Source organism: Aspergillus saccharolyticus (assembly GCF_003184585.1).
Source record: "Aspergillus saccharolyticus JOP 1030-1 unplaced genomic scaffold BP01scaffold_2, whole genome shotgun sequence".
Taxonomy (NCBI): Eukaryota; Fungi; Ascomycota; class Eurotiomycetes; order Eurotiales; family Aspergillaceae; genus Aspergillus; species Aspergillus saccharolyticus.
In genome coordinates, this window is record NW_020290612.1 from 775,113 (window position 1) to 801,646 (window position 26,534).

The 26,534-nt window shown below is 52.3% G+C and overlaps 8 protein-coding genes across 8 annotated transcripts; 3 read left to right on the plus strand and 5 right to left on the minus strand.

Moving 5' to 3' along the window:
- Positions 1-1,599: 1,599 nt before the first annotated feature.
- BP01DRAFT_362307 (uncharacterized protein) lies at positions 1,600-2,094 on the minus strand (the record flags this gene model as incomplete). Its single annotated transcript, XM_025576217.1, has 3 exons — positions 1,600-1,759; positions 1,816-1,880; positions 1,948-2,094. The coding sequence occupies 3 exons, from the start codon at positions 2,092-2,094 to the stop codon at positions 1,600-1,602; spliced, it is 372 nt and encodes a 123-aa protein (XP_025435356.1).
- Positions 2,095-4,256: 2,162 nt separating this feature from the next.
- On the plus strand, positions 4,257-5,560 carry BP01DRAFT_352850 (F1F0 ATP synthase subunit g). Its single transcript, XM_025574033.1, has 3 exons — positions 4,257-4,599; positions 4,793-4,877; positions 4,949-5,560. Exons 1-3 carry the CDS (start codon positions 4,338-4,340, stop codon positions 5,178-5,180), a joined length of 579 nt encoding a protein of 192 aa, XP_025435357.1. The 5' UTR covers positions 4,257-4,337; the 3' UTR covers positions 5,181-5,560.
- A 342-nt stretch (positions 5,561-5,902) lies between these two features.
- Positions 5,903-8,362, plus strand: rok1 (RNA-dependent ATPase ROK1). Its single transcript, XM_025574034.1, has one exon. It carries the CDS (start codon positions 6,032-6,034, stop codon positions 8,249-8,251), a length of 2,220 nt encoding a protein of 739 aa, XP_025435358.1. The 5' UTR covers positions 5,903-6,031; the 3' UTR covers positions 8,252-8,362.
- BP01DRAFT_287193 (S-adenosylmethionine-dependent methyltransferase) lies at positions 8,343-13,590 on the minus strand (the record flags this gene model as incomplete). Its single annotated transcript, XM_025571491.1, has 9 exons — positions 8,343-8,804; positions 8,922-9,134; positions 9,276-9,381; positions 9,773-9,841; positions 11,221-11,932; positions 12,006-12,298; positions 12,744-13,135; positions 13,198-13,434; positions 13,501-13,590. The coding sequence occupies 9 exons, from the start codon at positions 13,588-13,590 to the stop codon at positions 8,343-8,345; spliced, it is 2,574 nt and encodes an 857-aa protein (XP_025435359.1).
- Positions 13,591-13,778: 188 nt separating this feature from the next.
- Positions 13,779-16,404, plus strand: BP01DRAFT_352855 (mRNA-binding ribosome synthesis protein NOC2). Its single transcript, XM_025574035.1, has one exon. The coding sequence runs from the start codon at positions 13,866-13,868 to the stop codon at positions 16,281-16,283; it is 2,418 nt and encodes an 805-aa protein (XP_025435360.1). The 5' UTR covers positions 13,779-13,865; the 3' UTR covers positions 16,284-16,404.
- A 60-nt stretch (positions 16,405-16,464) lies between these two features.
- BP01DRAFT_76127 (putative potassium transporter) lies at positions 16,465-19,675 on the minus strand. The gene is made up of 9 exons (XM_025580087.1): positions 19,339-19,675; positions 18,953-19,161; positions 18,037-18,899; positions 17,821-17,986; positions 17,600-17,768; positions 17,474-17,542; positions 17,411-17,421; positions 17,321-17,355; positions 16,465-17,268 (listed from the first exon to the last, which is right to left on the minus strand). Exons 1-9 carry the CDS (start codon positions 19,343-19,345, stop codon positions 16,698-16,700), a joined length of 2,100 nt encoding a protein of 699 aa, XP_025435361.1. The 5' UTR covers positions 19,346-19,675; the 3' UTR covers positions 16,465-16,697.
- A 616-nt stretch (positions 19,676-20,291) lies between these two features.
- On the minus strand, positions 20,292-22,484 carry BP01DRAFT_287877 (molybdopterin cofactor; the record flags this gene model as incomplete). The annotated part of the gene is made up of 2 exons (XM_025571515.1): positions 20,292-21,088; positions 21,311-22,484. 2 exons carry the CDS (start codon positions 22,482-22,484, stop codon positions 20,292-20,294), a joined length of 1,971 nt encoding a protein of 656 aa, XP_025435362.1.
- Positions 22,485-22,887: 403 nt separating this feature from the next.
- BP01DRAFT_310896 (ABC-F family ATP-binding cassette domain-containing protein) lies at positions 22,888-25,865 on the minus strand. The gene is made up of 7 exons (XM_025572432.1): positions 25,490-25,865; positions 25,242-25,428; positions 24,970-25,167; positions 24,715-24,907; positions 24,557-24,656; positions 23,413-24,504; positions 22,888-23,348 (listed from the first exon to the last, which is right to left on the minus strand). The coding sequence occupies exons 1-7, from the start codon at positions 25,556-25,558 to the stop codon at positions 22,980-22,982; spliced, it is 2,208 nt and encodes a 735-aa protein (XP_025435363.1). The 5' UTR covers positions 25,559-25,865; the 3' UTR covers positions 22,888-22,979.
- Between the last annotated feature and the right edge of the window lie 669 nt (positions 25,866-26,534).

Here is a 26,534-nt window from a genome sequence, read left to right on the forward strand (position 1 = left end):
ACATGCTTGTTCTCAAAAGACTTGAAGCAAGTACAGCTGTTATACATGATGAGCTAGTTTGAGACCTTCCTGCCCCTGAGATAAACCCTGTGGCTGTTTGTCCCTGAGGAGTACCTGTTTCAGCTGTTAGTACATTGCCTCGCGATCCTTCAGATAGTGTTAGCCCGATGCCTCCTCGATATAGGCAGCAGTGGATCCGTTCTCTGATAGATGAGGTGGTTGGATTCGATGGAAATTGATGTAGATAGCGCTAGGGCGACCTGACAATAGCAATTCTTACTTGTGTAAGCGAGTCAATCCAGGTCAAAACTGAGCGGCTTGGGAATTGTGGGGCTACTACTACCACTCGAGGCATCGTCTTGTGGATCTTCGTGCAATTCTCAGATTTCAGTCACTTGAGACTCAATGACCATGAAAAATCACTAGTAAGCTTGCACCTTCATTCCTTGGCGGCCACGGACCCCCCTCCCGGCGCCAACCCTCGCTTAGGCCTGGTGGGACTGGATATGTATCCATTGAAGGTTAAGCTGGACTAGGATTGTCATGACAGTACTGTACTTACTATCATCCGAAGGTTCCTTATTGAAAATTGTGGATTTATGGGGCCCCAACTTAGTTGCTGGGTGGGTGACCAACCAGCAAACCCCTTCTACATTGTATGAATTTGCCTCAACGGGTTTATCTCTATAGCTAGCCCTATCTGTCTCAATCACTCCACCCAGTCTCTTCAATCGGCGGTATCTGTGCTTCCCTGCGCATTGTTCTTTCGAGTTTCGAGATCCTCCTCCACAGCTCAAGCTCATCTTCATAGGATGCATTGCCTCACCAGAAACAAAGGACCAGCTTCTCATACTCGGGTGCTAAGGAGGATAACCGAAGCTACTGGGGTGGTGTCAAAGGTGAATCCAGCACAGCAGATATTGGCCTTGCGTTCTTGTTTGCAAAGATGGTAAAGTGATGTGTAATATCGACACCATATCGCGTTTAGGTGGTTGATGATGATGATGATGATGATGATGATGATGATGATGATGATGATGATGATGATGATGATGATGATGATGAAAGGAATGCGTGGTGGATAATAGGAGACGTCGCATTTCTGCCCTCCTGGACGCCTCATAGCCAGCAACCGGCTCGCTGTGCCAGATTGCAGAGATCCCTTGAATAAGAGCACATGTTCGTATGATAGCCTTGCTCCCGTTTCCATGCTTTTCAATGCATGCTCTATCATGCGCTCAGAGATGATGACCTCGCACCGATCAAAGAAGAATGCCCGCCAAATGAGGACACGATATACACATCACGCGACCGAGAAGCAGATACAGCAAAGAAGGTAAGTCTATACGAAGGAATACGAACTCTCTCTCGAGCGTTCGAATATATACAGCATTGAACGAAAACCAACGAAAACCTCAACATAGCTCTAGACATGAAACAACTGCCTCATCTTCTGCGCACCAGAGGGGAGGTTCCAGACCCAATAATAAACCTCCTGTATCCTCCATGCCACAGAGCCAACAATCAATATGGTATCACAATCGGGTGTGTAGCTTCGGACGTTAAGAACGTGGTATAAGCTGGCGTATTGAACTCCGTTTACCAGCCTCCAGGACCACCGGGGCCACCGGGACCTCCAGGACCGCCGGGGCCGCCAGGAGGACCACCAGGGCCCCCGGGCCCGCCGAAGCCGCCAGGAGGACCATCGGGACCGCAGCAGTCACCACAGCAGCAAAAGCAGTCGAGGCAGCAGCAACAGCTAGACCGCATGTCAGTATAGTTCCAAGAATAAATCATCGGACGGCGGTTACTTACTCATCACCAGGACCAGGAGGAGGGCCACCACCACGCAGTTGCATGTTCATCTGGTTGTCAGGCGTCTGTGCGATAACATTAGCTTCACTCCAGACAGGATCGCATGATGGGCCATTGTAATTGCGCACGTACAGGCTGCTCAGCAACGACGCCGTTGGTAGAAGGAGATTCAGGGCTCTGGGGCTGGGTCATGGTCAATGTGTTTGGATCCCAGGTGGTCTGGGGCGCTTCCTCCGTCTTGGAGGAGCGGAACCAGCTAAAAAGACTGTCGCCGAACATTTTGAAGAGTGGATTGAATTTTTCCGTCTGTCTTTGGATGGGCAGAGATAACTCAAAGGAAAAACAATCCAAGGGAAGGAAAGGGCCCTGAATTTAAGGGGAGTATCAGAGAGAATTAAAGGAACTCGACGGATCCTCGGCCATAAGATGGTCCACTCAGCGAGCTCTCTGACATCTACTATTTACGGTAAGCCACACCGAGTATGGGGCGAGCCATACTTTGATTAGTTTAGATGTCCAAATTGGTGCGTTGTCTGCACTGCTTTCATCTCTTTTCCTCGACCCAGAATTGAGTGGTTGTGGCCATCGTTGTGGATCCATCCGATCGAGGCGTACGTATACTCCTTTAGGCAGAAAACTTGTCACCGTATTCGTGACTGTGGCTGTCGTCAACGTTTCATGACGTACTGGGCTGAAATCATACCAGACCCAGCTGCAGATGGCATCAATTGGGCTACATCGTGCGCTGTTGTGACCACATCGTGGCTGCGGAAAAAGGGGCCGTTATCGCCTGTCCCGAGAAAGCTTCACATGAGATTCTGTCTCGGCAAAATGCCAAGACATGGAGTGGAATTACTTCTATTTCTGCAGCCTAAAGCCTTTACGACAGATCGACCGGGTGACTTTCAATGGAGCCTGGCTAAGCCAATAATACTGCCCTTTTAGACGAGAATGTCGAGCCGTGTGTTGTTAAAACCTTTAGGGAAAAAGGTTTATGCGGACCTGAAGAGGCGGTAGACGCTCACAGATGTCTCTGGACAGTGATTGTCCGAAGTTTCATCGTTGACGATATGTCTGCTGATAATGCGATGAGTTGGTCTCCATGAAAGTCTAGATTGCAAGGCGCAGCACAGCATTCAAGCATGGTCCGGCTGGTCGACGCGTACTCGGTAAGTATCGACCGGTTTCAGCCACAGAGCAAATGTCGGGGCCAACTGATGACTAAGCGGCATACACAAATCCCATTTGATCTCCCCACAAGAAGGGGCATTTCAGAGCCCAGAGGCAAACAGGACTGCCTTGGACCCTTTTGGTTCATGCTTTTATGGCTCGTGGCTTGCAAGATCACAGAGTGGGCTCGGGGTCGATTCATTTCATAGAGAGCCCGGTAGTGGCTGCGTAGCTTCGGCAAAGGCAGACTATTGATTGTGCTAGTTTACACAGCTCTAATGTCCTCGTTGTGGCCAATGGACCTCACGACCTTTAATCCAATGCAGAGATCATGGTACTTAGGCAGATCTGCCGCCCACTCAGTGCTACATAACCAATCAAGACATTGATGGACTTGGAAAATGAGGCCTGCATTTGCGCATTAGGGGGCAAGGAGTCCACCATGGTGCTGTGCTGACAGATAGTTATAGTCCCAGGCTACTAGATCATGATTCCGAAGGCGAAGCTTTGTTGATTAGACGAGGTGTTTTGAAGTCAGGATTTTGCTGAGGTGCAAATGCTTGGTTTGCACAAGTTCGGAGTATGTTTCATTCAAGCCGCCCCAGCTCAATGGCTCGATTAGATTGCCCTGGGGATGTCTGAGGATTGTGTAATGTCAGTCAATAGCGGATAGATCGGACGGTTCTCAACCACGCCGGAGAATGTGCTATAGAGGGCACAGTCATTTCAATATATATTTTTGAAAGAGCGAAGAGCATGGCTTCCTGCCAGCAGGGTCTATTGCGCTAGTGAATTGGCCTTACACTCGAGATGCTCAACCATACCAAATGTGGTTGCCCTGACATATCTCCACTTGTAGGATAAGTGCAGTTCACTTTGAAGTGTCATAGTGTGACCCCGCGGAGCCTAGTTCTTTGTAAGTGACCGGAAGAGGAAAAGCATGTTCTGAAAACTGCCTCTCATGGTGTCAGTGCTGGGATTTGTGTAATCCGGCGAATTAGTGTTTGTGAGATACTCATCATTAAAATGAAGCATCTAGCCCAGAATGCGCATGCCTGCCAGCGGTGCTTTATTTCCACACGATAGTCAAAGAAAAACAAACAGGTTGATGTTGACTGACTATAAACAAGGCATGGAAGGAGCGAGATCACGTGGTGCGGGAGTGGAGGCTCTTCCCTGAACTTCCCGAACCTCAAATCTCAGATTCTGGTCCTGCAATTGCGCGACGATCTAAACGTCTCCGGCTCTTGACCAACCCGCCATTGGACCCCTTTTGTCCTCCATCTAGCGACTTTGATCAGTCACTCTCTCTCCAATCCTCGTCCTTTCTCTTCTTTCCAAGGGTTTTCAAGATGTCCGCCCCGGCGTCCCGTGCCGTCCTCCGGCAATCGCAGTTCCTGGCTCGCAGGACCGCAGTCAGACACGCCTCTTCCACCTCGGAAGCCGCCTCCAAGGCCAGTGAGACTGCCTCATCGACTGCCTCCAAGGCTTCTGAGGGTCTTTCTCGTGTCCAATCCTCGGCTGGTCCCGCCATCTCCAACGCCGCTCAGGGTCTCGGTAACGCCCTGCGGAAGGTTGGTGGAAGAACCGGAAAGGTCATCTCTTTTGTCGAATGTAAGCGACCGCTCGTGAACCGCCCGCCATTATACGCTGTGTCTCCCCCTTCTGCTTCACATTGGGACGACTGGATAGTTCAGAATGATGACTGTCCTGTTGGTCACAATCAGATGCGGATGGCAAGCTGGGATCACACGGCACATCTTCTCTCCATCTATTCCATTGCTAACCTTCCACTTCTGCAATCTAGCCATGATACCCGCTACCGTCTACTACAGCAAAGTCGGTCTCGAGCTCGCCAAGCTGGTTTTCCGTGGACAGAACATGACCCCCCCGTAAGCGCTCCCTCCTACCCTCGCCCGCCGGAGGAAGCACACCAGCAATTGGTGCTAACCTGGACATCTAGGAACGTCGCCACCTTCCAGGCCTACCTTGAGCCCCTGGTCCGCAACCCCGGAAACTCCGCTTTCGCCCCCTCGAAAATCATGGCCCGCATCCGCAGCGCCAACAAGAAGGAGATCGCCCTGGCCGGTGTCACCGCCGCGGAGGTGATCGGTTTCTTCACCGTCGGTGAGATGATCGGTCGGATGAACATCATCGGCTACCGGGGAGAGCCTGAGCACGCCGGACACCATTAGATAAATACCACGCAGTTGTGCCCTTAGCCTGTCTTCCTTCCCTTTTACACAAACAACCCCCCCGTTTTCCTTTGTGCGCTGTACTATTGTATGATAGACGATGGAATTCAACTGTTGTCTGAGGTGACTGGTGTATTTGGTTCTTTCCCAGTGGAACATGCTTGCTTTTGAGTTCCGAAAGAAAAAAGCGGTTTGGTCATCAAAAGCCTTACTGGAAGAGTGTGCGTCCGGCTAGAGGATAGACTTGTTCCACCTACACTTGAATGTTTTTAGAGATCTTGTGGATTGTATGTGATTTCTTGCGAGTATCGAGTCTTTCTGCTCTATAATCTGGGTTTTTTTTTTTTACTTCATAGTCGTAGTACTTCAATGATCTTCGCGATGGGTGAATTGGGGAGGGATATCAGGGAGATAAGAAGAATGGGTCCTTGCGATAACCACAGACATCTAAGTCCATACGAGCTCCCAACCCTCTCGTCTATGCCCAGTGTTTCCCCATCTTGTGTTCCTAAAATTTTTCCTTTCCCATTTATTTCATTGGAATTGGCCAGATAGAATTGATCACTTGATCATTTCAGTTATGTTCCAGTTTCTGTGCAGGGAGACAGACTATGGGGAAACGCCGCCCTGCCCCTTCTGATTGGCCCGTGCGGCAGAATTGGAACATTTGAACTTTTTTTTCCGCCCGATAAACCAACAAAAGCCGCGGAGGACTTGACCAACTCCAATATCCTCTTCATCAAAATCAGGCGTACATGTCACTGGGCTCTCAATCCGCCTAATATTCACAAGTCGCATGGCCTTGTAAATTACAATAGGCACCGCTACCGAGCTTTTCACTAAAGACAAATATGGATGCCTTCAGGCTCTTAACCAGAGCTACCAAGTTGAACGCCGGTACCGCTAGTAGTACCCTCTCGTCCACTCTCCCGTCTAAAGGCAAGGCGCAAACCCCTCAGTTGTTCCAAGCTTCGGAGGCAGAAGAGCTTCTGCGCAAGAACGGCGGTGCGAACAAGAAGCGCAAGCGAGCCCGTGCGGCCGAGGCGTCGGATTCCGAGAATGATGATGTTCCGGGTCTAGATTTCTTCGGCGCAGGCAAAGGCGGCGCGTCGTTGACGGCGAAGAAGGAGCGCGCGTCGGCTGTGAAGGAGCAGCAGCAGGAGGGCGAGGAGTCTGGGTCGGAAGAGGACGAGTCGATGGATGAAGTCCAGCGGCGCACGATTCTGAACGCCCACAAGATCAAGGTCACTGATATGCGGGACTTGGAAGAGGTGCAGCCAGCGGCGGCGCCGGCGGCTGGAGAAGAGTCGAAGAAGAAAAAGAAGAAGAAGAGAAAGCAAGAGGAGGAGAGCAGCGCCGCTCCTCAGCCGCTTTCCAAGAAAGAACAGAAGAAGGCGCGTCGTCTGTTTCCCCAGCCGTTGGTCTCGTTCAAGGAGCTGCGCTCCAGGTACAACATCTCGCGCAGACTGGCGGAAAATATCGCCGAGCAAGGGTTCACGGTGCCCACCGAGGTGCAGTTGGGGAGCTTGCCTCTGTTGCTGGGTGATCGCTCGGTGGCCCAGAAGGCCCGCTCGGAGGAGACTGTCGAACCGGATCTTTTGGTAGTGGCGCCCACGGGCAGTGGGAAGACGTTGTCGTTCATGATCCCGGTGATCAACAAGATTGTCCGCCACCACCATCAACAGCAGGATGAGCGCGGTATCTTCAGCGTTGTTGTTGCGCCTACGAAGGAGCTTGCTAGTCAGATCGTCAATGAAGGACGCAAGTTGGCGCTTGGAACTGGTGTCAAGATCACTTTGATGAAGAAGGGTATGCGCCTTGTCGAACGCGACGATGAGGGAGAGGAGAAGGATGTGCTCGATGAGCAGAGTGAGGAATCCTCTGGATCCGAAGATGAACAGCAAGAGACGAAGAAGAGCAGCAAGGGGAAAGCCCCCGTTACGAAGAGCGACATTCTCGTCACGACACCATTGCTGCTGGTGAATTCGCTTTCGGCAAACAAGACGAAGCCCATGGCGACCTTGCCCCTCGTGAGAAACATCGTCCTGGACGAGGCAGATGTTTTGCTGGATCCTCTCTTTCGCGAACAAACGCTTGACATCTGGCGAGCATGCACACATCCCGAGCTTCGGGCAAGCCTGTGGTCTGCTACAATGGGATCCAATGTCGAAGACCTTGCCAAGTCGACCATCAAGGAGCGCAAGGATACCCTGAGCTCGACCAAGTCTTATCCTCTCCTTCGTCTTGTCGTGGGCCTGAAGGACTCCGCTATCCCCAACATCAAGCACAAGCTAGTTTACGCTGCGACTGAACAGGGAAAGCTGCTCGGACTCAGACAACTCCTCCATCCGGCGGCAGCTGCGGCTTCTGATGTTCGTCTGCGGCCTCCCTTCCTCATCTTCACCCAGACCATTCCCCGTGCCATTGCGCTACATTCCGAACTCCGCTACGATATCCCTGCCGAAGCCGGTGGCTCTTCGCGCATTGCTGTTCTGCACTCAGATCTCTCCGACAGCCAGCGGTCCGAGATCATGAAGCAGTTCCGTAAGGGCGAGATTTGGATTCTCGTGACGACCGATCTGCTAGCTCGTGGTGTCGACTTCCGCGGCATCAATGGTGTTGTCAACTACGATATCCCCAACTCCGCTGCCGTCTACGTCCACCGTGTTGGACGCACTGGCCGAGCGGGCCGTGAGGGTGGCATTGCGGTCACCTATTACACCAAGGAGGATATCCCCTACGTCAAGAGCATCGCCAACGTCATCGATGTCAGTGAGAAGCTCCGCGGCACCTCGGAGGAGAAGTCAGTCCAGAAATGGTTGCTCGACGCTCTCCCCGACCTCAGCAAGAAGAGCAAGCAGGAACTGAAGAAGCACGGTGTCAAGGCCAGACAGTCCAGGAAGGACGGCAAAGAAGACAAGAAGACGAGAATCAGCACGAAGAGTGGTTACGAGCGACGGATGGAGAACAGGAGAAAGGGGGCGATCGAAGCCAGCCGCAGCCGGAAAACCGGGCAACCCACCGCTGCCGCTGGCAGTGATAATGAGGCCTGGGAAGGTCTCGATGATTAGTTGCGTTACGGTACCACAAAATAGATTTTACTCTTCCTATTTTCTACGATTCCCCCCGTTACCAGCAGACTTTCACACTTGACTTCCAAGATCATGTATTATTATTTTTATTCTTATCGTCCGGTTGCTCGATCAGGTTTCTTTTCAGCCGTAGCAACAGATACTCATTGTCCAATTTCCCTTGCTCCTCCAACACCCCTTCCAGCTCATCACCGTCTCGGTCGAAATATACCCCCCACGACCCATCCTCCTCCTTCACCGCGACGAACTGCCGACTGCCCTCCAGCGTCAACGTTGTCTCATCGTCCACCCAATCCCACGGCCCGATGACATGCTCACAGCTCTGCGTGCGATTCCCATACTTGAGCTCATGCGTATCCTTGTCCGCATAGATCCATCCCAGCATTGGCGGGTTATCCGAGATAGAGGTAGCAACCCCGAACCCGCGTTTGAGATGTTTCATATGATCAAACTCCGGGTACTCGATGTAGAACGCCTGCGCGGTATGCGCGGGAGGGTCTCGTTTTGCGGGGTCACGATCGTCCAGAAATACCTAATTGACAAGCGAGTACTTTGAGTTAGCACACTCATGCTTGATAAGTTTTCCAGGCGCGCATATATGCGCCACGGCAGAACACAATTGGCTCTGGAGCTGGACGTGCACACTCACCTTAAAGTCCCGCAACACTACCCGTTTATTATGTACCTCAGGATCCTCGGGGTTGTGCGGGGGTGCAGCGACGTCGATGTAGAATTTGGCCATGCGGCGCTCGTCGTTCTTGCGCTCGTTGGCTTTGCGCTGTTCGCTGGAGGCGAGCGACACCCCCGTCACGGTGGGGATGGCGCTTAGGACTAGTAAACCAATGACCATGATGGATGGTGACTGGATAAGTTATCCCCAGCTGTAATTATTGTTTTCAGAGAGATTTTGGAAGAAAGAAAGTCGAATTTTCATTAGGGTAATCGGTAGAGGTAGGAGGAAATCAAAACGTTAGGGAAGCTATTTCGAGGAGCGGGGATCAACCCGATAATATGGAAAGCTGCATTGATTCCACAGTTTATCGCCGGGGTGGCGGTGCGTGCATTCGTCATATGTCATCGGTGGGCTAATGGTCGGTGGCTGTGAGTGGCTGGCCGGCTGTTGCGCTTTTTCTGGGTGATCAGGTGACCAGCCCACGGTGGGGTCTATCTCTGTGGTCTTTTTCGGTGCCTGGCTTTACTACCATTTATTATTGTATGTACTCAACGAAACAGACTACCACAGTCGCTAGACCGAAAAGCCAACTAACTTCTTCATCGATTCAAATGCTGGAGTATCCTCACGGCTTAATGGAGCTTCAAAGGCTCTCATGTTCAATGAGCTGATTCTACTTCGCCTCAACTCTCATTGGATCACTTTCAGTGGCCTTGAATAGGCCTGGAAACATTGCTATAGCTGAGGTCCAATTTTACGTTCATGAGTTCAGCGATAAAAATTGCTTCTGATGGTCTGGCAGGCTTCCTGAGCACTGATATACTCACAATATCATCGCACAGAAAGTCAAGTCTCTGCCGTGCGAGCGAATACCATGGCGCAGCGAGATGGCAGCGCTTGGCGAAATACAGCATTCTAGTTTCTGGCTTGGACCTACACATCCCAAACCTCAAGCCTACAGAGCCCTCTTCTTATCCGATGCGCTCTCAAGGTGTGCTTGATCATGCACCTGTTTTTCAGCCGCGATGATTACACCTTTGACACAAGCCAAAGGCTAGCCTCTATCGATTCGGATGTTGGGCGAGACTGGCCAAAGTACATCATGAACGGCTCCTACACCGCCACGCAGCTGGTTCAACAACACCATGTATCTCACCCAGGACGACTTGGCCAATGCCCGCAGTCTGTTCTGGAATAAGGCTCTGTGGTACTAGTCGCGCAGGGGACGGGCACCTGCGGAACGGCATGCCGTCTAAAGTTGCGAACGGTTTCCACTAGGGCGATTGGTGTGTCGGTCTGGAGACTTTTTTTTGTTGGGTTTGTAACATTTGGGTGTGATCCAGTCTCTGGCACACTCTTCGTTTCTAAATATAAGGTCAAAACTTCGCAGTAGAACAGATAAAGCCGCAAATCTGCATATGATAGCTCCCCATTCATGATGTACAGTTCGACCCAGACTTATTATTGTGTAGCGGCACGCCGCTCTATTCTCACAGAATCTACTTCCAAGCCTATTAATAGTCCAGATCCCCATCACGAATGTCTCTGAGGCTATGCTCAAGATTTAGTTTGAAAAGGTTGCCTGGCCGCGAACACCGAACTTCCTGCCTCATACGCCGTTACCTGCAGCGCAGGTGGGTTCCGCTGACTCAGCGGCAGCATCCAAAGCAGTGATCTTAGCGCTATCAGTGGGGAGGTGGGCGTCTCCATCTTATCTTAGTGCAGCTTGAAAGGAGTCTGCATACCAATACCTTCTAGAACCAGGAACTCTCCCTATGCCTGTTCCTTACACCGCATCTTACTTTTCTATCGTCTCGTGTTCTGGGATGAACAGGCTACGAGCATACAAGACAATCCGTGGGAAATCGAGCGAACACAATGGTTCATGAAGGACAAATAATACGCTATATTCAATGCTCTAAAGACTCTATCTAGCTCTAGCTAAGCAGTAGACATGGCCGGACGCTTCATGTGCGGTCTTTGTCCGGTCCAATCGATGAGTTAGCTCTATCACGCTTGACTCATGATGCTATATGGCACTTGCTGGGGATAATGTGTATGCTGATGCTCATGCTGTGGATGCTGTAGATGCGTTGTATGTGTGTGTTCGTGACGTCGTAGAAATATGCTGCTCATGGTAGGTTATACTGTAGTCACCATGAGCAGCAGTACCTATGGTGATGGGCATGAGAGAAAGAGAGAGAGAGAGAGTCTTCGTGCTGGTTTGCAGCAAGCCAAGCCTCAAATCTTCTCACTCCAACCCCAAACGGACCACCAGCATCGAACTGGGAGGGCCCCGCCATCAGCCGACTCCCAGTCATCATAGCCGACCTCCTCGCCTTCGTCAACGACCGCCAGTCCGAGCTCGCCCATGCGCTGTCGGAAGTCCTGCACCTGCGGCAGGTACGCATCGCGGAGGGGCATCTCGACCACGACACGGGCGTCGAGCCCCCGGCTTAGCCAATGGGAGACCGTGTCGACGAGCCATTTCGGGTGATAGGGCGAGTACAACGGGTCGGCCGCGAGGATGAGGTCATATTGCTCGGCGGGCGTGGGGAGCGGCGAAGGCGCCATGGACCAGTCCAGAACGCCAGTGGTGACGGTGGCGCCGGTGCGGCTGAGCAGCTCAACGTTGAGGGCGGCGTTGTGCGCGAGATTGGGCACGATAGCGGGGAGGTCGGTGAGGTGGATAGTGGCGGATTTACCGCGGAGAGCGGCGAAGGAGAGGCCAACGAGCCCTGTGCCGGCACCGAGTTCGAGGGCGCGGAGCGTGCGGTCGGGGTGGAGTTGCGGAGTGGTGGTTGTCGTTGGGACAAGCTGCGGGGGGGATTCGAGGAGGGCGTGCAGGCGGATAGAGAGCAGGTACGAAGAGACCCAGGTCTTCATGCCCAGGTTGTCGGCCGTCAGAGACGGCTCGTGCAGGGTGAGGGTGTATTCTTCACCCTGGGAGGTCGGGATCATGAAGACTCGCGACATGGCGGGCATTGCTAAATAGCACTCTAATGTCAGAATGTCCATCCTCGGAGATTACCGCAGGCTACACCCCCTCCATCTACATACCAGTTCGGCCAGAACGTTCGCTCAGTCGGGCCGCAGCGGCGTCCCACACAGCCTCACGAAGCTCATCGGTCTCGAGCCATGCGAGCGGACTCGAGATAATCGATGTTAGATAGCGGGTGATACCGGCCGGATGGACGGTCTGAGCCTTCACCGCTTCAGGGGCCTTAAGACCAAAACTCCGTGGTTTGGTCGTCAGAAGAGCGAGAGCCTGGATGAGTTCGGTGCCTGAGGGCTTGGTATGGATCTGGGGAAGATCGAGCACTGAAAATGGGCTTATCAGTTCATTATCGCTCCTATCTATCAGGGGCTATATGTGGAGGGGCAAACGCACCGTGGAGAGGCTCGTCGGGATCGGCGCCGATCATGGTGTCGATATGCGGGGGGACGATTTGAAGGCACTGGAGAATGTGCAGATTGGTGTAGCAAAGGGTGAAGCTGGTCAATTTCTTATAACCCCCGGATTAGTGGCGAAAAGAGCGATGGAGATATCGGATCTGGGCCTGCAAAAAAAAAGTCGAGATTGCCCAAAGAGGAAAGGCTGGTGTGTGTTGTTCCGCGGATCGGATCCGCTCCGCCGCTCTTTCCCCTGCCGAGATAATCTATGATAGTACAGTATGTGATATTGTCCCTGTTGGTATATAACTCCCCTTCCAAAAAAAACCATGCACCGATGCTGTATATTGACATGACAATAGACATTCGTCTCCAGCAGTGCGATCGCCTCAGCCCAAAGTCGACTTAAATCCCATGTACGCTTGCTCGATATCGAAAGACAGTTCTCTCGCCTGCTCCTCACTAAGTTCTTCGGTCGCCCGCATTTGGTTCAACGTGATCAGCCACTGAATGATCTTGCCCCGGTTTTCGAAATCCGCATCAGTCACCCTGTTCACAGACTGAATCACTTCCGAGAGCAGCGGGTGTAATGCATCTTTCGAGACCATGTTCAATTTCAGCGCATCAAGGAAGGTAATAAAGTTCTCGGTGGCCGTCAGGATCAAGCTGCCAGAGGTGCCGCCTGGCGGGCCTGTTGCTGCCGGAGCCATGTTCGCTGCAGGTGTACTATGTGTGGCTTGTTCCACTGTGGCGGGGAGCCCAATTCGCAAACGCTCGGTGGCACGGGGGCATTCCAACTAAATGACGAGACCAAACAATCAGCTGATGAGGCGGTATGAAGGGTAGGAGATACACTCACGCCCCATTTGCGCTTGAAAGTCTCCAGGTCGACAAACTCTCCCGCCACGGTGTCGTCGCCCAGGCTCGACTTATACTGCTTTAACAAGCGAGTGCAGGTCTCCGTGTACTCCGCTTCCGTAACCACATCCCGGATATAAGCCTTCTCAAGACCGTCCAATGTAACGATGATACTGTAAATCTCCGCCAGAGACTCGTGAAGATCGCGCTCCGCCGAGCTGGAGGCTAATTTCACTTCCTGGCGCATTGCGTAAGGACCAGTCAGCCAGCGATCCAGCAAGCCAAACCGGATGCACTAGCTTACCTCGTCGAGGTTGATGGATGCAGCCAGCGCCGGGTTCGGCGTATAGCTGTAAGGAGTCGGGGCATATGATAAAGGCCTTTGCGCATACATGTTTGACTGCTCGATGAATGGAGGCCGTCGGAGGGGGGGAAAGGCGCCAGAGTCCCGCATGAGGGGAAACAATCACCGACACCACCAGAAGGCGGTCACCTAATCCGATCACCCCTCACCGCTCTATTCTGCCGCAACATGTATTTTTTTCCGTCTCCAGATTTTTTCCTGGTCCCTCGAGGCTTTTGCGGGATTCATTATCTTGGATTTTCTCCCCACCCACTTTTTATTGACTTCCCTCTCCGCGACTTCGCGAAGAGAACACCCCTGTCACCATGGCTGGAAGTCAGAAGAAGTCCACCAAGAAATTCGAGAAGAAGCATCTCAAAGATGTCCTCGAGCGCCGCAAGGCCACCGCTAAGATTAAGCAGCGCAACCACCTGAAGGAGAAGCGTAAGGCGGACAATGCCAAGCAAAGAGCAGAGCGGGACGAGGATGAGGAGGAGAGCCCCGAGCAGGTGCAGAAGCAGAAGGACTTTGCCGAAATGAACGTCGACGACTTCTTCGCGGGCGGCTTCGACATTCCCGAGTCTGCGGCGGAGTTGACCAAGAAGGGCCGCAAGAAGGCCGTCACCCCCAAGATCGGCAAGCGCAAGCGCTCAGATAAACAGAAGGACGAGGACGAGGAGGCTGCGTCGGCTTCTGAGGAGGGAGGCAGCGACGACGAGGGCAGCGGGCCCGACGACTTCGAGGCGCACAAGGACCAGCTTGAGGCGTTGAAGGAGAAGGATCCGGAGTTCTACAAATACTTGAAGGAGAACGACGCTGAGTTGCTCGATTTCGGCGAACACGGCGACCTCGCGGAGGTCGACCAGCTGAGCGAAGAGGAGGAGGAGGAAGGTCCCGCCAAGAAGAAGAAGAAGGGCTCCAAGGCCAAGGCTGCGGAGGAGGATGAGGATGAGGCGACCGACAACACACTCACGCTCGCAATGGTCAAGAAGTGGCAGCAGCTGATGGAGGAGCAGCACTCGATCCGGGCGATGCGCCAGGCGGTGCTGGCCTTCCGCGCTGCGGCGTACGTCAACGAGGGCAACGACGAGCAGGAACATAAGTACACCATCTCGGACTCCAACGTCTACCACCAGGTGCTCGTGACGGCGCTGAACAACATCCCGCGGGTGCTGGCGCACCACCTGCCCGTCAAGGAGAGCGCGTCGGGCAAGGTGCGGGTGTCGATGGACTCGAAGAAGTTCAAGACGCTCACGCCGCTGATCAAGTCGCACACCAGCTCGGTGCACCAACTGCTGACCAACCTATCGGACGAACCGACCCTTAAGCTCACTCTCTCCTCGATCGAACCCATGCTTCCCTACCTCCTCCAGTTCCGCAAGCTCCTCAAGGTGCTCGTCAAGACGATCGTCAGCATCTGGGCCGACGTGTCCACGACCGAAGCCACGCGGATCACGGCCTTCCTCATCCTCCGCCGCCTGATGGTCATCGGCGACGCCGGCCTCAAGGAAGCCGTGCTGAAGGCCTCCTACGAAGGCGTCGTCAAGGGCAGCCGCAACACAACCGTGCACACCCTCGCGGGCGTCAACCTCATGAAGAACTCCGCGGCCGAACTTTGGGGCATCGACCAAAACGTCTCCTACACAACAGGCTTCAGCTTCATTCGCCAGCTCGCCATGCACCTGCGTAGCAGCATCACCAACACCTCAAAGGAGTCCTACAAAACCGTCTACAACTGGCAATACGTGCACTCGCTGGACTTCTGGTCGCGCGTGCTCTCGCAACACTGCGACGCCCTCGTCGAAGCGCAAGCCGGCAAACCCTCCGCTCTGCGCCCGCTCATCTACCCCGTCGTGCAGATTACCCTGGGCGCGATGCGCCTGATCCCAACCGCGCAGTACCTCCCCCTGCGCTTCCAACTCACGCGTGCCCTCCTCCGCCTCTCCCGCGCCACAGGCACCTACATCCCCCTCGCCTCCGCCCTGCTCGAAGTCCTCAACCTAGCCGAGATGCGCAAGCCGCCCAAGACCAGCACGCTCCGGCAGCTCGACTTCGCGACCGCCATCCGCGCGCCCAAATCCTACCTGCGCACGCGCGTCTACCAGGACGGCGTTGGCGAGCAGGTTGCGGAGCTTCTCTCTGAGTTCTTCGTGCTCTGGACCAAGCACATCGCCTTCCCTGAGCTCAGCGTCCCTGTCGTCGTCGCCCTCAAGCGCTGGATCAAGCAGGCCAGCGCCCGCACCGGCGGTAACAGGAACACCAAAATCAATCAGATGATCCTGCTGCTCGTCCAGAAGGTCGAGGCCAACGCCCGCTGGATCGAGGAGAAGCGTCTCGCTGTCACCTATACGCCCCGTAACCGCGCCGAGGTCGAGAGTTTCCTTAAGGATGTCGAGTGGGAGAGCTCCCCGCTCGGCGCGTTTGTTAAGTCCCAGCGGAAGCTCCGTGAGGAGAAGGCCGCGCTGCTCGAGCAGGGTAGGCTAGAGGAGGAGAAGCGTCGTAAGGAGGAAAAGGCGGAGGCGGCGCGGGAGGCGATCCGGGATGAGGTGATCAGTGAGGGGGATGAGAGTAGTGAGGATGATGATGAGGAGGCGGAGGAGGAGGAGATTGAGGAAGGGTCTTCGTCGGATGGGGAGGGTAGTGAGGAGGAGGAGGAAGAAGAAGAAGAAGAAGAAGAAGAAGAAGAAGAAGAAGAAGAAGAAGAAGATGAGGATGAGATGGAGTTTGAGGAAGAGGAGGATTAGACTACTCTTCCACATATAGTCGATGTTTCTTTGTGTTCTTATACCTTATACTCTATGTAGCTATTGGGAACCTCACTGCGTCCAAGTCTGTTTTTCGTCATGTCAATACAAAAAGTTCAAGATTCATCTTGCTGCTACCCGTAAGTTGCATAAGTGTGCAGCGTCAGGACCATCTTACGGGGTTTGACTCTCTTTTATATAAATCTACTTTTAAGACTCTCTACTAGTCGGTAACAACAAGAACCCATGAAGCCAATGCAGAATATCAGAGTAAGCAGAACGCAGCCAAAAATATCAAGGAAACTCACCACAACCATTGTTTAGCGAACGGAGCCGCCACACAAGACGACTTTCCTCTAACCACCTCCCAACTCACATACTCACACAGTCACACTCACAGACTGCGACACACATCTACACCGACCCAACAGGCATCTTCTCCGCCCCCCAGGCACGGGACTGCTCCCTCCGCAGCGCAGCATCCTCTTCTTCCGCCCACTCCAGTGACTCAGTCGGCAGCATGACCGCCCGATCAATGGCAACAGGAAGACCCCGGTGCCGGCCGCGCAGGGTCACCGCCGCAAGGATCAGCTTGCTGATGGGGTGCCAGGCGCCGCAAAACGAAGCATTCGAGCCCGGGTAGCCGACACTGACGCCGACGCAGCCGTAGGCGGAGACGATCTCGAAGATAATGTTAAAGGTCGAGAACGCGACGGGTTGCTCCGAGAAGTGGTCGGACTCCGCGACACTGATCAGAAACACAGCGAGCGCGATCCACCACAGATCGTGGCTCAACTGGGAGCGCAGCTGCTGGTGCACAAAATAGCTCCGCGAAGCTTCGGGGCTGGACCCGTCCCGTCGGCCGAGTAAGCGGTGACGGACGAGTTGGATGAGCAGGTTGGATGACGCCCGGGATTCTTGTTCGCCGTCTGTGGGGTCGTGGGCGTAGATGCCCAGGGACCGTTCTTCGTAGACATTTGTGGTCCTGGAAGGTGTTAATACGGATGGTTCAAGGTTGTGGAAAGAGCTGTACGAACCTCATAGTGAGCAGCACGGGGTATGCTGATACATACTATAGGAAACTGGTTAGGTTAAAGTCAGAACTACGAGCTTTTGAAGATACTGACCATCATAAGAACTATGCATCGTTAGCAATGAATTTCGGGAATAGGTCAAGCAAAGGTATTTACCATATAGTACGAGTAATCCTTGGCGAAGGTCGGCTATAGTCACAACATAGAATCCTCCGGCACGCACAGCTGCAGGGAAAACTCATTAGCTCACGCTCCATCAGCGATTGCTTTCGCGTAACGTACCAGAAGCCTGGAATAGACCATCGAGAACCCTGTACTCTGTAGGTAGACTTTCAATATCCTTGTTACCAATGGACAGAACCTCAAAACCAGCCCAGTCTATTGCGTTCAAGATGATGATAGTGGCCATCAAGAACCAGGTATGGCGCCTGGGAAAGAGATTGGTATAGACCTTCACGAGGTTAGTACAGCGGGGCAAAATAAAAATTGCGGAGTGCGCATACTCTTCGAGGATGGTCTAGAATGAATTCGAGAGTAACTCTCCATGGCGCCCATGAGGGCGACTTTGGCAGCAAGCATTTCATGCTCCATATGATGAAACGCAAGAAACACGGATAAAGAGTGTTTCCAGCCAAAATGAGGAAGCTCATAGTAAGCAATGGATACGCACTGATGGAGAAGTCAGTTAACCTGTCAGCACATCATGGCAAGCAAAATACCTTCTCTGAAATGCCACCATGTTGGCATCCAACAGCGACATGCCACTGTTGACAAAGGCAGAAACTGCGAAGAACGCGCCGGTCCAGAAAGGCGACAGTCCGTTCTCTCGGGCTTTTTCTGGGTGATTGACCGCGACCCAGGTGCCCATGCCGACTATACCACAGATGATAAACACCACCCAGTACAAAGTCACGATGACTAGTAAGAAGGACACCGCTCGATACTCGACACCTCCAAGCCTCTCCCGCTCTTCAGGCGTCAGCCCATGAAACTGCGAATTGCGCGAAATGAGACCCTTGGACGCGAAATATTTCTGGGTTCCTTTCAAAATGCCTTTGAGCGCCGGCAAATCTTCTTCTTCTTCTTCTTGTCTCTGGGGCAAGCGTGGGACGGCATCACGCGGGTGGTTGTTAAGATCAAACCGAGCTCCAACCCCTACCATAGGGAAAACGCGATGATGATGGTGTTGCTGGTGATGCTTCATATGGCCGAGAGTGACCTGGTCATCGTCAACCCATTGTATTTGATCCTCCTCTGACGACGAAGCGTTCGTGTCTGTCGGGACGGCACGAGCCGCGACTGTCTTCCTGGCATCTGCAGAAACCAAATCGCCTGATGTAGGCGACAGCTCATGCTTCTCGGCGCCGTTCTCGTTTATGGGATCCAGACGAGCTCTCTGGCTCGCCTTATCAATTGAGTAAGCGCTTTTCCTTTTGCGCTCGTTCACGATATGTTGGAACTTGGACTGGAACGCATTCCTCCGAACAAAGAGCACCGTGATGGAGATCATGATTGCATGTCCCAGGAGCAGCAGCACAAAGAGAATGGACTGCTGGAATGAGTTCAACTTCGACAAATCCACCTGATCGTAGTTAGAAAGTGTCTTCAACAAGACCGAAACTCCTAAGAACCTACAGTGTTCAGACCGGCGCCAGTCATAGCACTGACGCACAAAAACAAAGCGTCGACATAGGCAACACTGTGCGCCGGAGTGGCAGAGCCCCAGAGAATGGCACTGCAGATCAAGGGCACCGCGATAAAGTAGGCATAATGAAGCGTGAGGAAGTTGAACGGCGGTAGGACCGCCATGATGCTTCGTCCTAGGAACCGTCGCGAATGCCAGTCTGTGATGATGGTATATTAGCAACTGTACATCAAGTCACAAGACCTGATTATCAGGAACGTCATGTTCTAGGCTGTTCAGCCCTTCAAACCCTGCTTGCGATCATTTTCCACGCAAGGGAGCGTGAGACAAAACATGGGAGAACCATATTTATAAGCTATGCAAGGCCGCAACTTACTTGTCATCTTGATGGATAAGTTCACCAAGTATTGCAATTTATAGTGAAGGGATGATGTAGGCCTCCTAGGTGACGAAGCGGAGAGCTCGCGGCCTAGAGCTGTCGGCTTCGTTTAAGGCGATTGAAACCAGTCGAGGTTTTTTGGTTGAAGAATTCTTATTTGATATTTGGAGGGGGCGGGGGGGCGCACACCGCTACCCACAAGGACTTTGCAAAATCTGTATCAATCTTAATCTAATGCGAAATTTCATTGTTTGAATCCTTGTGCGACGCGTTGTGAAGCGGTGGAACGAAGTCACCAACGATGAAATGACTTGCGAAGTAGTAGAAAAGTGGTTATAGTTGGTGTGGCTGTTGGTAGTTGAAAGAGTAAAAGGCGGAAGTGCGGCGCTTGGTGGTGGTGGGTGGTGGTGGTGTAGATATTTGATGTTGCTGTATAGGATCGGAAATGCTAGTCAATTGGCTTAGTTATCGATCGATAGTCAAATAGCGCAGAGTCTGAAGGTAGCGTCTTGGAAGGTGGTAGTTGTAGGCTAGGTCTTATGCGATTCACTTTATGTATGGGCAAAGCTTGAGTCACAGTTATATCGGGGGCAAAGCGTATGTTATTCCATTTTGAAGACCTTCCAGGTAGACAATAGTGAGTTGGTAAGAAAGAGGAGGATGAGTTAAAGGGAAGTAAGTAAGTTTAGAGAAAGAGGAAATGGGCAAAAAGTGAAGTGTGGGTTGAATTGATTACTTTTGATTTGAGGGTACGGCGGCGGCGGCGGGCCGAGAGAATCTTTTTCTTCACCAACCGTTGGGCTGCCGCTTGGAAGCTCCTCATAAGGCTGGCCGCCCATCTTTAACACCCACCACACCACGTCACTCTCGGCACGCGATTATCTCTGCTTCTCCAAGTTCATATGAGGCTATAACTACCTGCTGAATTGCTTTAATGACCTTGCATTTAGCTAACTAGCTTCCTCACTCTCTTTGACCACTTCGTGCCGGATCCAATGCCCACTTTTGCCCCCCTTCTTCTCCAGCAATTTCACGCCACCAATCACCATCCCCTTATCCACTGCTTTCAACATATCGTACACCGTCAGGGCAGCCCCCATAGTAGCCGTCATCGCCTCCATCTCCACCCCCGTACGTCCCAGGCAGCTGACAGTAGCCGTGACATGCATTGCCCCATGCCTCATTGACCCGTCCGCACGCGCTTCCGATGCTCCAGGGTCCAGCAACCTCACATCGACCTCGACGCCCGTGATGCCAATTCCCGGGTGACACAGCGGCACAAGATCCGGGGTTCTCTTCGCAGCCATGATGCCAGCAATGCGGGCTACACTGAAGACGTCTCCCTTTTTCGTGCCGCGACCCTCCCGTAGGATCTCCCATGGCCGCGCGTTGGAGAATTGAACCAGACATGTAGCCGTAGCCTGTCGCTTCGTCACCGGCTTCTCAGCAATCTTGGTCATGTGCACATGTTGCGAGCTGTTGAGATGCGGCAGGTCGGGGTCTGAGGTGGTAGGAAGGGAGATCTGGATGGAATCTTCTTTTCCCATCTCTGAATTTGTCTTTGTGGAGTCTGCAACAGACGGGCTGTCTTCACGTTTGCGGGAATAATATCGGATCCGTGGGGCAAATTGTGAACCGGCGGAGAGCAAGTGTACAGGGACCCTTCTCCCCCAGGCAGCTGATGCCAGTCCGGTTCGTGGAGTGCAAAAAGGTGTGGCATTTATCCAATTGCTCGTATTTCCATTATCTATCGCCCATCCATCAGCACGCATCACAGGTACTCAATCAACATACTGTTATAGGCCCGACTCAACCGCCGCTAGCGACAAACATCACAAAGATATACTAAGCCACCTTCCAAAGCATTGATCGTAATTCATGACAGTCATTTCGCCCAAAGATGCAAATATCCCAAGAAGAAGAAAAAAAAAAAAAAAAAAAAAAAAAAAACAAGGTCGCGCCTACCCACCAATAAGAATCATAGGGCGGTTCTTCATATTCTCCAATTCGCCCATGCCGGCATGTTTCGCCTTCTTGCGTTTGACCGCCATGCCGATGATATTGAGCAGCTCCTGTTCTCTCTGCGAAGCTTCTGTTGCATCTGCGACGGATTCCAAACTTCTCATGGCATCTTCATCAAGAGGCTCTCCGTTGTTTGCTTTCCGAATAATGTCGCGGAGTGACACCTCTGCATTCCCGAACAGGCACACCTTGAGATTACCATCACAGGTAATTCGCAAACGATTGCAGGTCCCGCAGAAGTTGTGGGTCATGCTGGTGATAAACCCAATCCGACCCATAAAGCCTGGCACCTGATAAGTTTTACTCGTGTCGTTCTTATGATCGGGAACCTTCTCCAAAGCGGGATACTTCTCTCGGATGATAGCCAGCATCTCCTGATAGGAGACCATTTTGCCCTGGCTCCATTTGTTACCGTCAAACGGCATGTACTCGATGAAACGGACTTCGATGGGATTGTCACGCCCCATTTCAATGAAAGGGATTATTTCCCGGTCGTTGAGCCCTCGCATCACGACGCAGTTGATTTTCAACTTGATTCCCGCACCCATCTGGTTCATCTCGAGGATGCGGTCGATGCTCTTCATCACAGCATCAAACCCTTTTCTCCTCGTCATGATCTGAAACTGAAATGGGTCCAATGTATCCAAACTGAGATTCACTCCTGTGAGTCCTGCCTCGGCCATGGCGTCCAATTTGCGGTGCAGAGAGATTCCATTCGTCGTTAGGCACAATTCACGCAGACCATTCCGCCGCAACTCGCCGATAGACTGCATTAACGGCACAATATCCTTCCGCACGGTAGGTTCGCCACCAGTCAGGCGGATTTTTGTAACACCTTGCGCGACGAATAGCGACGATAGGTAAACGATCTCGGGCGTGGTGAGGAGGCGGCTCGGTGGCGACAGCTGGATGCCTTCTTCGGGCATGCAGTAGAGGCAGCGAAGATTACAGCGCTCGGTCACACTTATTCGGAGATAATCATGTTGACGGTTGAAGCGATCGGTGAGAAATTCCGAAAATGGCTTCGCGGATCTAAGGGCGGACCATCGTGACGCGGAAGACTTCGAGGACGGCGAGATTTCAGCATCGGGGAAGGATGGCGTAAGAGAATTTGATACCATAGGTCGCTCTGCTGAGACTGGACTCGAGTTCGTGGTGTGTTTCCGAAAGTGTGACTGACCAAGCGTGCTCTTTCGTGTCCGACAACTGCGGGGAAGTGAAAGTAGGGGCGCCACTCCCCGCCTGCGCAACAAGAGCTCGTTCATCCTAGACAATGATCTTGTTTCAGCGAAGATCAATTCCTGGCATTTTGTTGCATCTGCGAGGCGCCATAGACACTCGAATGCATGTAGGAGGGAGTGAGTATAGAGAATCAAAGGGGGTTTTCTGAACTGAAGGATTGAGAGGGTAATGGTCTTATCGTCGCGGGCGATGGGATTCGCCGCCATCTCCGCGGATCTCGGGGTTTGCCGCTAGTCGGTGGGTCACGTGTTATCAGTACGAGATTCTTGACATCGATCTTTTGACAATGACAGAGTGGGGTCTACTGCAGGGTGCCACTACTACTAATCTCATTCGGTAGAGCAGCAGAGATCTAGTACAAATATGTAAACACCCTAGCCCGTTGTCGGCAGCATATTTCGAACCCTCTTCGCCAGACTGCGTTCATACTGCTCCACGCCTTCTGCTTGTTCCTTGAGCTTGCCCGATTTCAACACATGCACCACTCGACGTTGGCTGGATAATGTGTCTGAAGCCTTGTTCTCCTCCAACTCTTCGTCTCTTCTCTCCTCCAAATCTCGCTTGTTTTCAATCACCAAACGAACCATATATCGATCGTGGGATACGAGCAAGATAGCCCCATCAAAGTTCGAAAGCGCACCGGAAAGCGCAGTCACAGTATCGAAATCTAAATGTGTAGTGACTTCATCCAGAATGAGTAGCTGTGGCCGGGTCCATACCACTCTGGCCAAAGCTAGACGGACCTAAGTCGTGAATATCGGTTAGTCACAAGTGGCAAAAGAACGGGTAGACTTTACTGTCACTCACTAGTTGGCCCCCTGAAAGTCGACATACTGGTACATCAGACACAACCTTACCCTGAAGACCCAATGCTGAGAGAAGGCCCCTAAGCTCGCCTTCATTGAGCGCGCCATTGACTTCCGCCGTCATTAGTGTCAGAGCCGTCATATCAAGCTTTGATCGGCCTTGCTCCCGAAGCTCTTCTATAGAATGCTGTGCATAGTATCCAAGTTTTAGTCTTGGATGGCGCGAGATTTTACCATGTGCCGGTATCGCGCTGCCAGTCAAGAGGCGCACCAGCGTCGACTTTCCGCAGCCGTTCAGTCCCATGATGCCCACACGATCCCCCATGTGGATCCCCAATTCAATTCCATCAAGGATAGGAGCCTGCTGCTTGCTGTACCTGAAGAGAACCCCTTCCATCGAGATCAAAGGACCGGGAAATCGTAACTCTGTTGCCGAAGGTAGACTGATCGATGGTTTCCTCTCGTCTACCGGTACCTCGATCGCGGCCCGCGCAGCAAATTGATAGCCAGCTAGGTCTCGGCTCCGTTTGAATCGGCCACCTTTGGCGCTGACCTCTATTCCCATGCGGTCGTCAACCTTTTTTTGTCGCGATTTGGCTTGACGCAACTTGTTGTCATCGCCTGTCTTCTTGCCCAGCTTGATGTTCTCGCGGATGGTGGCCTCCATATGGGCAATTTGGCGATCCTGTGCTTCCTTCATGCGTCCCCAGCGTAGCTTCTGTTCCTCGACGTCCCTCTCATAGGCGGACAGATTTCCTCTGAAGTAGGTAAGCTTTTGATCTCTCAGGATGATGATCTCTTCGCAGACGGCGTTTACGAAATCCCGGTCATGGGAGACCATTAGAATTGTTTGCGAACTCTCACGCAGCCCTTGGAGATAGTTCTCAAGCCAGATGATCCCTAGAAGATCGAGATAATTGGTCGGTTCATCGAGAATCATGATATCCGGAGATTGAATCAACACACTAGCCAGCATACATCGCATACGCCAGCCACCAGACAATTGGGAAACGGGCTTGCCGAGTATCGCTTCCTGGAATCCTAAGCCTTGGAGGATCTGACGTGCTTGCTGTTCAGTATCGATGAGCATCATCTGGGGAGTTTAATTGTTAGTGTTGTCGATGAAAGCAATAAGGTGGACTCACAGCCTCAATTTTGGACTGCAGTTCATGCAAAACCTCCATCGCTATCTGCGTATCTTTCTGTATCGTATCGGCCTCAATAGACTCCTTCGTCTGGTTCAACCTAGAGCAACCAAGTTTTCTCAGCTCAATCCAATCGATAAGCGGTCACCGAGGCTTACAGCTCTGCCGAAGCTTTCAGTCTCTCTTCGGCCGTTCGCAGCTCTTTTCGTGCTTGTAACCCTCGTGCGCCACTCCTCAGATTTGCCATTTTCTGAGCCAGAAAGAGCTCTTCCTCCGCTTCACTATGGCGGATAGCCCGAATAGCTTTCACAGGTTGTAGCGGATCGTCGGACTCGAAACTCTTTGAAAGGACTTGAGAATCGTATATGTTAGACAAGCCGCATAGAGGTATATTGCGAGAGTATGTGACTTACTACTCATCTTCTTCACAACCTCATTTTTGTATTCGTCGCCAGCCAGCACAAAATCCAAGACAGGCTGTTCCAGTCTTTTGTCGGCTTCAGCTTCTTGGATTCCGTCGTCGCTGCCTCCCTCCGTCTGCTGCAGGATAGCAATCCGCGTAGCATGTGGAATTCCAGGTACCAGCTTGTCGGCGATGGCTCGTAATAGTGCTTTTGAAGGTGAAAGCAGCATTTAGCTTTAGTCTTCCTGCCGCAAAGGGTTCGGAAATTGGTAGACTACTTACTAGACTTGCCAGTCCCATTGCGTCCTATTAGACCATAGTGTACACCCGCTTTGAGTTGCAGATGCGCGTCCGAAATCAGTTCTTTCGCTTCAGCCTTGGCCCTGCGTTTCGATTTGGCATCTGTTGTTGCTGATTCAGCGTGGGTCGGCGGGGATGTCACCGCGATGGTAATCCCTTCGACATCAACCTATCGTTTTCAAGGTGCTAGAGTCAGCTACTTGTGGTTGGCGGGGTCCAAGAGCTCCTACCTCTTTTGAAGCCTGGTCAAGAATGTGAAAGCGGGTCTGCTTGCAGGATGCTATTATCGTGGGAGCCATGGTATTCTCGAAGTTGATTGAAATATGACACTTTCGCAAAGCGGCGAGTTTGTCATTGAGAAGCTAAAGAAAGCTTCGAAAGCAGCAGAACGAGTGCCTGGAGTGAGGATTTCAACGGTCTGGAGGATACTATGGACTATACCAGTTCCTTATATACTTCGGTAGTCGTTTAGTAGTGCATTGAACCGGACAATGCACGTTGCACAATGAGGAAGAGTCATCGCCAAGATTGTAAACCACCATGTTGTCTGGGAGAATTAGCCAGGGCCTGTCTCTAGAAGAACATGGACTATCCACAGACCTAGTCTTCTGAGTCATTTTCGTGCGAAGATCATTCTCCGGTGACTGATGTTCCTCAAAACTGTGGATGGAGAGAGTCGTCGGGGTCCGAAAGAGGAATAGCCGCTACAGATTCGCTTTCATGCATAGTTACTATAGGTACGGTAGACAGCCGAGGCTGCGGTTTTGGTCTCGCAAATGCTATCCTTGACAATGAGAATGTTCTTCTCTCTCATTGCCCCTTGATACGGATTGCACAATATCGTGACTAAGGGGAGCGAACTCATGTACTGCTCTGTACAAAACGAGTTCTGAGCTGCCAACGAACTGACTCAAAGAAGCAGATGTTAGACCAAGGCTTGACGGGAGCAAGAACATGATATCGTCTACAGACATGAGGATAAAAAGCCACGATGGCCTTGTCAACTGCTTCGTTTGACAGATAGTCACCACTCGGGTTGATTACCTCTTGAGAAGACATACTTCTCGATCATGCACTGTAGCGCAGCGCCTTCATTTTTACTACCAGACCGAATGAATAGAAACGAGACTGCACTATTTTCGAGCAGTCGCTCGGTCCTCAATAGTGACTTCAAGGATGATTAGGCCACTCTGACATAGCTCCTAGTCTTGAAGAAGAGCTTGAGGGTGTGCGTAGGTGTTTGAGTCCTGTCTGATGTGGATAGGCATGGTCCTG